This window comes from Pezoporus wallicus, unplaced genomic scaffold (genome assembly GCF_028554395.1).
Source record: "Pezoporus wallicus isolate ANWC-B61680 ecotype Strahan unplaced genomic scaffold, APGP_CSIRO_Pwel_v1 contig_5967, whole genome shotgun sequence".
In the NCBI taxonomy this organism is placed as follows: Eukaryota; Metazoa; Chordata; class Aves; order Psittaciformes; family Psittacidae; genus Pezoporus; species Pezoporus wallicus.
Window position 1 is genome coordinate 2309473 of NW_026639377.1, and position 12914 is coordinate 2322386.

General features: G+C 40.5%; 1 protein-coding gene across 3 annotated transcripts in view; it reads right to left on the reverse strand.

Annotated features, from left to right (window-relative positions):
• NELL1 (neural EGFL like 1) overlaps nucleotides 1–12914 on the reverse strand; it is a 294641-nt gene that overhangs the window by 191331 nt on the left and 90396 nt on the right. For all 3 annotated transcript variants that reach the window (XM_057414377.1, XM_057414376.1, XM_057414375.1), the window contains exon 12: nucleotides 10144–10272. In XM_057414377.1, coding sequence (XP_057270360.1) covers nucleotides 10144–10272 — 129 coding nt within the window. The remainder of the gene's footprint in view (nucleotides 1–10143; nucleotides 10273–12914) is intronic.

Genomic DNA, 12914 nt, shown 5'->3' on the forward strand with positions numbered 1-12914 from the left:
CTCTGTGAGCTCTTGCTAGATGGGGGACAAGCCTTCAGAAAAGAAAGCTCACCGGGGGTTGATCTTCAAGGTCCCTTCCAACTCAAACCATTCTGTGATTCTGTGGGGCAGTATGGCACCATGCAGCTCTCCCTTGGGTGGAAATGAGCCACTGCTGCCTTCGGGCGACTGCCAGCCCTGTGGAGCAGTGATGAGAGAAAACCCTTGCTGAGATCTGAGCTGTAGCTGGGTGTCCTGGGTTCAGCAGTAGCAGTCATTTTTCTCCTTCTTGGTAGCTGGTGCAGTGCTGTGTTTTGACTTTCAGCTCGGGAACAGAGCTGATAACGATGTTTTGGTTTGGCCAAGGACTTTGTGAGCCTCATGCTCTGCCAGGGAGGAGGGGAAGCCAGGAGGAAGCAGAGACAGGACACCTGACCCAAACTGACCAAAGAGGTATTCCATACCACAGCACGTCATGCCCAGGATGTAACTGGGAGTGAGCCGAAAGGGCTGGGAGACTGCAGGGTTGGAGGAGGTATCGGTCAGAGCTTGGTCGGGCTTGGGGGGCGAGTTATCGGTCGGCTGGTGGTGAGGTGTTGTATTCTCTTCCCTTGTTATTTCCTTTATCATTATTATCATTGGTGGTAGCAGTAGTGATCTGTGTTATACCTTAGTTACTAAACTGTTCTTATCTCAACCCGTGGGAGTTGCATTCTTTTCAATTCTCCTCTCCGTCCCTCCAGGAGCAGGGAGAGGGCAAGAAAGGGGGGGAAGTGAGCGAACGAATTACCTGACTGGGTTTAAACCACGACACTGGGCGTCACAGACTTCTTCACATGGGGCAAAGGCTGTCACAGAGGTGACAATTCTTGCTGAATAAGAACTTCCTGCAACTTCCTACTTTTCAGAGGGAGAGGCCTCTGCCTGATTTGAATCACCACAACCAAAGCAAGTCAGCAGAATTATTCTAAGTTTTAAAAAATAAATTCACTTCAAAAAGCTGTTCTAGGATTATAGCTTCAAACCACATTCCAGCATCTTTTTCCTCCCACCTAAAATACAGTCTCTTGTCTTATACTTGGTTATAAAGTCTCCTGAAAAGTGAATCCAATTTTTATCATACATCTGAATAACACCTATCACAGTGATAGTCTGTGTCCAAAAGCATAAGTCCCAGACACTGTAAAAATAAAAGCAGTTACAAGTATATGTAACTCCTCTATCTTTAGATCTCCCCATGCCATGTGCTACATACACACACTTACTGATATACCTTATCATGTGTAAGAACAAACTCCATGACTACAGCGGCATCCTGTAGTTACCTGTCATGGTTTAACTCCAGCTGACAGCTATGTACCACGCAGCCACTTGCTCACTCCCTTCCCTCTCCATAATGGGATGGGGAGGAGAATGGTATAAAAGATAAAAACCCACGGGCTGAGATAGGAACAGTTAAATAATTGAAATAGATGTAAAATATTTTAATAATTAAAATATTAACAACAACAATAATAATACTAATAGGAACTAAAGAAAAAAAGGAAGGAAGAAACCTCCCCCATCCCCAAAAAGACAAATGATGCCCAGTCCAGTGTCTTACCACATACAGACCAGCGTCCAGTCCATCCCCGAGCAGTGATCAGCATCTCACAGCCAACTCCCCTGCAGTTTCTATACTGGGCATGATGTGCTCTGGTATGGAATACCCATTTGGCTAGTTTGGGTCAGCTGTCCTGTCATTGCTTCCTCCCAGCTTCTCATGCCCCTCCTCACTAGCAGAGCATGAGAGACTGAGAAGACCTTGATCAGTGTAAGCATTACTTAGCAACAATTAAAACATTGGTGTGTTATCAGCACTGTTCTCAGGGTGAAGCCAAAACACAGCCCTGCACTAAGTATTATGGAGAAAATTAACTCTACCCCCACTGAAACCAGGACACTTTTTAAGCAGGGCAATAGCATCTTTTAAGGAATACTAACTATAAAGACAGCAAAAACCAAAGCACGTTGATTCAGGTTAATTATAGATACATATTTGCATACATATGCAGGCTATTTCCTGTCTATACACCTACCCTGACATCACATTATTCCTGCAATGCAGGTAAGCATTACACAGCAGTTCAGTCCTGCTCTTGGTTAAACAACTGCAACCAAAATATAGTCTCAAGCAAAGCATCTTTTTTTCTGGATATAGCCAAGCAACAATCTAATATGCTCCACTACATAAACCAACCTATGATAAGATATACAACTGACACATGTTCAAAGAAAATTCCCCTAGGGTTTAAATGCACCCTTGGTCAGGAATATCAAAAAACAGCATCTGTTCAGACAGCCCTAACTCAGTTTATCCCCTGTAGCTCCAAACAGTTTAACAGATGATAGTCTTTCAATCTACAAGTCAAAATACATCCTACAGATACTTTTTTTTTTTTTCAAGAAATAACAGTGCCAGCTTTTATGCTAGTTGTTGGATACTTATTTTTATGTCATAACAAAGTAACTTCAGTATCATCTTTTCAACTTAAGTAATATTCTTTTCCAAGACAAAAGAATTGCACCAAGCAATCAGGTTGTAGATTCAAAAGGGTTTGGTGTGGTTTTTTTTCCAACTAATTCAATTTAAAAGGGATTAGACAGCTAATGCTCCCTGTATCTTGAAATCAGAATGAGGGCAGAATGTCCATGTCCCAGCTCTTCAGTCCTAGAACAACCATCTCCATCTCCTCTGCTTTCCTTTGAAAAAACAGGGAGTTACCAACTGGAACAGAAACTCACACAAATTAAAGTAGCAAAGTATTTTCAAATGGGTTGATTTTCCCCTGAGATTTCTGATTTTCTTACAGTATCTAACTTTGACATTTTCTGGCTGTCTCAGGTTTTCTCAGCATCACCATTTCTTGAGCATTCCATATGCCTACTGATTTAACAGTGGTCAGATTAAGGCTGTGAAAAAAATGAGGGAGAATTTCTTTAGTTTAGCAATAACATGAAAGAAAGAATTCTCAAGTTGGTCACTTTAGTATTAATTAAAATACAGAAGAACTACTGGGAAATGATTTATATTCAAAGGGGATAATGGCTAATGCTAAAATGTTTACAAAATCAATGGGAACCTAGCACAAAACAGATACAGCTCCAGGGAATTTATATTGATTACATTCCTGTGTAGTCCAAGATGCAGTTCTCTTTTCTGTGCTCCTCATTAGTTCATTTCAAGATTTATGTGAATTGCAGAACAGACAGAACTGAGCTCCAGCTATTTATATTGTGCTAACTAAGAGAAAAAGAATTTTACTCACCTGAAACAGAAATTCATTTGTTCCCAAACGTTTAATGAGACAGGATGGTTCAGTCCGCCTCCACATTCATCATCTGTTGCACATTAATGAATATCCAACAATGCCAATGCTAACCAAGCAACACCCACAGAACCTGTTAGCATTCAGACTGAAGTGCCACTTTCCCCATGTACCCATAAAAACCCTAGCACTCCTGGTAAGCAAAATGGTGTATGGCAAAAGCTGTGCATGTCTCTAACATCCAGTGTTTTGTAGCTGTTCCGGAAGGCAGCGCTGACAGTAAAACCAGCGAGGTGCTCATGACTAACAGGTATGTTGGTGCACTGCAGCTGTTGTGCTGTCAAGCATCAGCTGTCCGACCCGCCTTACCCACAAAGGTGGGTCACGTTTTAGCTAAACTGTATCTTACTGTTTATACAGGAAAACTGTTTGAAAAAAATCACACATAAGGGCAGCACCAGTCTCCAAACTGATTCCTATGGGAAAGAAAGACTGGAAATTGTACCCTACATTTTCTCATAGACTGAATGCACTTCTACTTGCTTCTGACCTTTTCACAGTAGCAGTGCTTCAGCCAGCTAGACTGAAAACCAAAACAGCAGGTCAAGTCACCTAAAGGGTAACAGGTTAAAGCAAGCTCCAAAACAGAGTAGAAGGCCTGACCTTCAAAGGTTATTGTCACTTGTGCCCAAGTAAATGGAGGAAACTTTTCATTACCAACACAGAGGCTCTTAAGCAGACATGATAATCCCAATGAAACAGAGCGCTTCACTGAAAAATAGCCCACATGCAGGAACCTGGCATCTCTAAGACTCACGTCTTAAGAGTCTGAATTGGCCTAGTTGATGGTTAGACAGCTTCTAACATCTAGTCATGATCCTGATCTTCCCATACGTTTGCCCAATTTTCCACTTAGTGAAGTTACGATACAAATATATATAAATACTGCAAAATTCTCTTTGCCTAAGAAACTCACAATGGAAAACAATGTCCATATTCTATAAGCAAGGAAAAGCTTCATGGAGATAAAATAATCAGGATCATTCCTACTCCTGGAAACAGCAACAATTTCAGGCTGCCACGGCATCCCACCAACTAATAGCATAGTCATGACATTGCAAAGCACTGAATCAGCTCTGCACAAAAGAAGGCTTTACTGCCTCATGGATGAGGGACTGTGAAGCAAGGAAACAAAATCCTGAGAGATCTCCTGAGGAAACAGAAAAGCAGGTGCACCACTAAGCCCTCCATCCTGGGCTCCAAGAGAGTAAGTGCATGGCCAACCTGTGTAAGGGAGGTCTGCTGTCTCAGCACACTGCCTGCACTGCCTGTGCCCAGAGCCAGCCCTGAGGCAACCAGGAGTTCTTCAGTGCAAACTCTCTGCGAGTATGATCTCTCCTTCTGCAAAACATGGCGTGTCGCTGAGCTAACACTAACTCACATTTATGTCTGAAGATGCTACTATGCATTCGTATCATTATCTCAGTGCTAACAGCTATCAGTATGTACAGACACATTCTCTGGTGAAAGCTTGAAGGGAAAAAATGAGTCATAAGAATTAGGGAAACAAAATAATGAAAATGAAGCTGAAAGGTAAACCATCTTAAGGAAGATGAGAGATAAAAAAAGGAGTTTGCATGGCCAATTTCATCCTCATCATTTTCAAGCACTTTCTTCTTCTGCAAGCAGACAGAAAATAGTTTTCTACTCCTGAAACACAGTGATCCCTACAGGGACAACTGGTATGAGACATACACAGCTTCAGTGAAGGAATTCAGGACAAGACATAAACACAGCTACATCTTCAACGTAACCAATAAAAAAACCACGGGTTAATAAAATGCAATAGATCAGAAACTATCAATAGCAAGAAGGAAAACTGAGCTAATCTAGAAATGAGAGAAGGAAATTAAAAGAAAGTTCCAAGAACAGAGTTAAAAATTATCTGGAATACCCAAAATGTATGTTGAAATTTACCCTTCAGAAATGAAAGGCAGACACATTAACTGGAAAAATGGTAAGCTTTCTTTTGGGGGAAAAAATTTGCATATTAAATATAGTGTAAGAGCCAGCAAACCAAACAGGAAACGACCATCAATATATGAGTTGTCTTTGTGGATGCTGTACAGACTTTTGTCCTAATTTCCATTACTTGAATCAAAGTCTCTCTCTAACTTATTTTTAACTCTTTTCCACAGCCTCCAAATAGACTCAGGTACAAAGAAGGAGATTATTAAATACTGGCACATGTCTTAGAAAAAAGCACTTTTTGAGAGATTTTCCAGGGGCAGCTGCCCCCCTGAATGAAATCAATTTCCCTGTCAAAAATCTTACAGAGTAAGAGGAATTATCCTTCTGAAAATTAAGTATGGACATGAATATTTTATAGAATGCCTTTCCTCAGCTGTCAATAACATTTAGGAAGTAAAAACAAAACCAAACTTCCTGTATCAGCAGTTTCCTTACTTTTCTGCACTTAGTTCAGTCTATTTTGTGGTATTATTGTCCTGTCCCCACAGGACCCTGTCCAAAGCACCTCTTCAGCTTTCTTGTAGCCCCTTTACGCACTGGAAGCTGCTCTAAAGTCTCCACAGAGCCTTCCCTTCTCCAGGCTGAAGAAGCCCAGTTCTCTCAGCCTGTCTTCATCCAGTAAACTTCACAATACCCCAGGAAGACAACAAAGGATTTTGTCCCAGTTTCTGCACAGAAGAACCTGCACAGACACATGTACATCAGGAAACAGATCCTACATCCCTGAAGGCCAGGTAAGGCTTCCTTTTCTTACTAGGACAGTCTCAGTTTCAGTTCAAATATAGCTCCTCATAACACTGAGAAAATGGGGAACCTACTTATTGTTTGAAAATTAAACTTAATACAAATATATAAATCATATTATCTCTCCATTCCAGTTGTGAGCAGAAATACATTAACATTTCTATCCATCAGTGTAACCCTACCACATCTGGATAATGCCAAAAGCTCAATAACTCTAAATAAATCCAGAATAGCTTCCACTTAATACAGACACAGCCCGTACCATCAGCACACAACTCAATTCCAAATTAATCTGAACAAAAGGCATGAGGAGAAATGCTGGAGATGGATGCAAAATGCGCATGCTGAAATGATGACAGAGAAAGGAGAGAGTGAAGGGTATAGCAAAGCCCTAGGTCAGCAATAATGCCTTTTCCAACTGTTTCTGAACTTTTGTACTTTGTTTTGCATATGCACATCAGCTCTGAATACCCAGAACCATATCAGTAAGTCACTTACCAACTTACCAAAAACGTGTCAGTATAAACTGACACTTGTCATGGATTTAGAGACTTTTGTACTTTTAGAACTAATTTTGGTCTTCCATCTACAGGAAAGAAAGTACATTCACAGAAAGAAAAAGGCAATAGATAATATTTAGTGGAACAACCCAGAGCTATGCTAAAGGCAAAGCACATTTGCTATTAATAATATTTTTATTATTATTCGTATGAGAAACCAGATTTGTCCATTTAGGCTGCAGGAAGTTTTGGTCTTAGTTGTTGGGGCTTTTTTGGCTGTTTGGTTGTTTTACTGAAGGATAAAAACTTCATTTCATTCACTAGTTTCCAAACAAAATTCACAGTTGTGGGATTTTCAAGGCTGCTGTACACAGCACAGAATGTGCCTGGAAGGATCACCATGAGGGAGCCTCAGTGAATTCCCATTTTTGGGCCTGGTTTTGCCCCTGAACTGCTGCTCCATCTGTAACTAACTCTCAGGCTGCAACTTTGAGCCCCCAACACAGGTATTCACATGCCAGCAAGTGTGCACGTGCTGCTACAGCTAGAATCCTTGTACCCTGCAGACACTGAACTTGATCCCACTTGTGCAGTTCTCAAAACTTATCCATGCGTATGTGACAGAGATAAACAGGCACAGGTCCAATACTTCTACATAAGTATCCCTACCAGTAGTTAAAGCTCAGGCAACATGATAGAAATATCTCTAGATGTCTCTCTGCAAATGATGAATGTTCCAATTACGTCTCATATACACATGACAAGTACATAAACATCAAAAAAACTGCTCAACTTTTCTGCTTTTAAGTGAAACACATGGCTTTTTTACAGCATACAGAGAATCTCCACTTACCCCTTCATTCATTACCAGCTTCATTTATTTGTTTGTTTTCAGAAACTGTCTTCCCTAAACACATCTATGTTATTACAAAGATGGAATGCATATAGTGAGTGGTTATGCCACACGTATATTTTGACATGAGGAGCTGCTGACTACTTGAAAAGTAGTTACTGAGAATTAATAGCAAAAGCCCCTCAGATTCTTGTTATTTATTTTATAAATCTGCTGATGACAATTCTCTGACAAAATCAAGAATCCTTTTAATTTTTCTTCCTTACTGCAAATGTGAAGATGGAATGTTAAAAAAAAAACACAAATACAAGTCAAAAAGCAAAGCAGACTCAAAACAACTCTTCAGAGACCTTACAAGATCAAAATGATGCCATATGGTCCAGCAGAATAAAACCGGGTGAGTAAGAGCAAGCAGAAATAACAGCAAAAAGCAGGTATGGTAAAATAACACCCTACATTAGAATTCATATGCAAAACTACTTCAAGTTCATCGGAAGAGAGGAGAAATCTGGAAAGCTCCAAGTTAATTATCTGGAGCACTCTGAAGTAAGGTGCCACTTACCAGCATGTCACGAGTATGAAATAGTTGAACCTCACCATCTCAAAGGAAATGTCAATCTTAATGTCCCTTAAGTTCAAAAGCTTCAGAATGCTGAAGACAAATTCAGAACTATAGCTGAGAATAACACCTTCCTTGCTTCCACAGGTGTTGTGAATGTTTACTCCTCCTTGTTCAGGTGTTCTGTGTATTTTATTCTTACACTGTACACACAGAAATCCAACACCCCCCAAAAAGAATCCACCCCTATCTATACGAACATCCTGCCAAACTGTACCTTCAGATCCATGCCTTTGACATCACCGATATAAATTACAGCTTCACCATGGATTTGAAAACATTATACAGCCAACTATGAAATGCTGCTATTTAGCAGATTAAACACACAGACAAAACAAAACGGGTTAGGCATAGAAGGCAATTTTGCAGAAAGCTGTTCCAAGGACTGAAAGGCAGCTCTTCACAGGGCTGAACGAAGCCACGTTTTGGCTAATCAATTTGTCAGCCTGTAGTTCCCCTTGCTAAAGGGCCTTTTCTTCTCCATGTTACCTCCTGAAGACTACTCACCATCCATCAAATTTATAATTTCATCATACACATAAAGCTGCTCTCTCTCATCTATCCCATGCTCTCAGGAAGCAAAAGCAGCTGTGTTTGTTCTCTTGCCTCAGGTTTCACCCACATGCTCAGAAGTCAGGAATTCCATTTGCCCTTCCAGAATGTAACACAATACAGACCAGTTATGTTGCAATTCCCACTAATTTCTTAAAAAAAACTCATTTTCCCCACCACTACCACCAGTGCACTGCCAACATCTCCAAAACTATTTGAATCAAGATGTTAAATGTTTTTCCATAGAGGAAAAGAGGGACAGTCTGCTACTAGTAAATAAAAGCACTAAGCACTGATTTTCTTTTTTAAACAGAAAAATAGAAATCCTGAATTCGGTATCACAGTTGATGAAGAGCCTTGCTGCTGTTTTCTGATTTCTGAAAAGCCCTTGCAGTGCATATAAGGGCAGCTCTTCTCATAAGGGTTTTATACTAAAAAATTTCTCTGTCTACAGTGTATCTGCTACCTACCTTTAAAAACAAACGGGTAAACCGTTCTCCCAGTCGCGGAACGTGCATGCACAGAAGTGTTCACATTTCTGTTTGTAAAGAACTGACTAAATACCTTGAGATTTATAGTTGTAATTTATTGAACAGCTCTAAAAACTATTTCAAGCAGTCCTGTTCACTTACATGCTCAAAAGTCTTTTTATGAAAGCAGGATCATTTAAGCCCAGTCTACACTGGTAGACTTCCAATTTCTGCAGTCTCTTTTCACAGCTTGTCAAAAATGCCACCTCCCTTCCATCACAGCTGGAAACAGAATCTAGGGAAATGATGGCCAAAAGATTAAATATTGCAGCCTGACATACAAAAAAAAAACCAAAACCACAATGCAAAGGCAGGAAGGGATGTGGCATACGTTGATTCATCCATTTAGTTTTTAATAAGTACATCATAGCTATGAGTAACAGCAAGCTCTAGAAAACACTGAGAAACAGAAAAGGAGAATAATGTCTCCTTGCATCCATTCCTGTGATGGAATAATACATCAACAGAAGCACCTCAGGTACACACTCCTCAGAAATAGGTCTCTTCTGGATCATACGAAAACCATTTCAGTAAAGCCCTTGTCCCACAGAAGTGCTTCAGGAAGGACTGCATATCATAATTTCTGTATCCAAGCCTCAGTACACCTACACACTGACCTTGCTCACACACACTAGCAGAATTCCTAAACTTCCTAAATTCCCCACTTCCTTTTTAAATTACAAAGATGTTGTTCTCTAGAAAACATTTTAGAAGCTAGGTGCTATCTCTGAAAAAGAAACAGTATTTCACCCTTGCTAATGCCAGCAGGGTCACAGTGTGCCCAGGCACAGCTGCAGCAATTAAGCACACCCATAGACAGGACAGGCAATCTGAATGGTCCAGCAGCACTAATCATCTGCAGTCCACATTTATGAAGGCAAAAAAAACTCCTTTGTGACATTCGCCATCATGAAATGAAATCTATTGAAATGAAATATTGCAATGAAATTCATTCCTCAACCATTTGTTTAACACCATGTTTCCAAACACGATGTTAAGGGGGCAGGTATTGGAATATCTTGTTTACCTTCACAGTAGGCAGAATCCCCTTGGACAGAGAGAAAACCAGTCTTGCATTCACAAGTCGCTTTTGTGTTCCAGTTTTTGCACTCAGAATTTTCACCACATTTGTGTCCCTCAGCACAGAAGTTATGGCCTGAAATACAAGGTATTAAAACATGTTTATTTCAGCTATTCATATTGTTTATTTATATTGACTGTATCACTGAAAATCTTTGATATAGAATCACAGAACGATTTGGGTTGGAAGGGGCCTTAAAGCTCATCTAGTTCCAACCCCTGCCACAGGCAAGGATACCTTCCACTAGACCACACTGCTCCAAGCCTTGTCCAAGCTGGCACTGAACACTGCCAGGGATGGGGCAGCCACAGCTTCTCTGGGCAACCCATGCCAGCACCTCAGCACCCTCACAGGGAAGAGCTTCTGCCTAAGATCTCATCTCAATCTCCCCTCTGTCAGGTTAAAACCATTTCCCCCTTGTCCTGTCCCTACAGGCCTTTGTCAAACGTTCCTCTCCAGGTTTCTTGTCAGCTCCTTTTGGTATTGGAAGACTGTTACAAGAAATTCTCTCTATAAACCTATATGATGCACACAGGCTTTTTGGATTCCTCCAGCTGTTCATTATCAATAAAACCATTTTGTTAAAAAATGCATTTGTATAGTAGTTTTAGTCAGGAGGAAAGACAACTTCTAAGCAGAAAGTCTTGATAATACATTCAACTTCTACTGAACCCATGACAATACACTAGCCTTCTACTGAACTCCATGTAGGACAAAACATCACCTTATCTCCAAGAAGTGCAATACAAACTTACACCAAAAGGATGGTAAAGATTAATATAAAAAGTCCTTCACAATTCCCTTATTATGTGTAATCACACGCACTTTTAGAAGAGAAAGAAGATGCTGTATTAGAACACAAACCTGTACTGGTCGTCAAAACACCTCCTTGTCATCAAAAACTAGCTGGATAGTTTCTAGGGTTCCTTATTAATACCTGAATCACAGTGTGTGGGAGAGAAGTTTTATCAGTCTCTCCCTTTTCCCTGAAACAAATTCTCAGTAGTTTCTTTGTGAACACCTTCTTTCATTCCATGCAAATTAATTTCTAAAAACATGAACTTTCCCACTTCCTTCTCTAAAGGCACAACTGGCTCTATTTCTTTCTTCCCGATTCTCAGGATCTCTCAAAGATGTGCCAGAATCTCTCTCTGCTGAAGTCTAAAGTGAAAGTAATTGCCACTTTATCTCTTTAAGGGCCCTCCACTGGAAGTGCTGCAAGATATAACTAAACACTTTACCTGGACAATGGGAATTTCTGTCTCCCCACAGGTGCATTTTTGATGGATTTTTCTCTATTAATACCCATGACTCAATTTCTATTTGCCTGTGATACATGAACAGTCTTTTTGGTAGCTCTTCTTTGTGCTGCTTTTGTCTGCTGGAAGGTGGAAAACCAGAACCCAGGACATACCACCAGCTAGTTGTATCCCAACTTGTGCTTTTATGAATACAAGAACAGCTTCTACCAGTTCTGCCTGGTCATAAAGGAGCAATCCAGAAGTTCTAGTTCATTGATCCTAAACTTTCCTATCATCCCCTAAAGGCAGCTAAGAAAAAGACAACCTGGACTTTTAAAATGTAAATGCCAGATTCAGATCTTTGTTCATATCCCTTGTTGGATATTCTTCAAAGAACTTTGGAAGACTTCAGCTTACACTAAATGCAATTTTCACCTTCAGTAAGCAAATTTTCATAGGGCTATCCTGAAGCTGTTGTTGACTCAGGAGTTTTTTGTTTTTAAATATGAACTTCAGTCATCTACTACTTGGAAACTGAGGTTTCATCCTTTTATTGCACTCCAGCTTTGCAAGTCAGGGGTTAAAAACTCAACTTTGTTGAGTTCTGGGGTCATTTTTAAAAGAATGCCATACTTGCTAGCAAGGAGGAGACTTTCTCAGTGCCAACATCCAACTCTACGTTTAAGCTTCAGATTCATTTTATATCCTACTCGTGCTCAGTTAGCTCATTCTTTCATTTTAATACAACTTCCTAAAGAACTCCATCCATGAAAACTGCAGACATCCCTTCTAGTCTTCACTCATTTCACAGTCTGGTAAAAAAAAACTCAAGCATTCCAGATACAGCCTTGTCAAGCCTGGGTACAACTCATACTGGTAAAAACAGGCACAAATAGACTGCTTTTAGCCATTTATGCAATCACAGTATTTGACGTCTCATTTCTGCCTTTATAATCAAAACTGAACACTGGAACCCATCTCCCCAAATTTACTCAGTTAGCATCTAATTTATACTCTCCAAGCAGCATTACTCTTCTGTTGGTAATCTAGATAATACCCAAGAAACAACTTTTATAACATTTTCTTTATCACAGTTTTCCCTAAGACTAAGACATAGAATCACAGAATGCTTAGGGCTGGAAAGCACCTTAAGATCATCTAGTTCCAACCCCCTGACAACGGCAGGGACACCTCACCATAAACCATGTCGCCCAAGGCTCTGTCCATCCTGGCCTTAAACACTGCCAGGGATGGAGCATTCACCACGTCTCTGGGCAACCTGTTCCAGTTCCTCACCACCCTCACAGTAAAGACCTTGTTCCATATATCTGACCTGAACTTCCCCTGTTAAAGTTTAAACCCATCACCCCTTGTCCTATTGCTACAGTTCCTCTACAGCAACCTTGTAGGCTCTCTTCAGATACTTGAAGGCTGCTTTGAGGTCTCCACGCAGCCTTCTCTTCTCCAGGCTGAAAG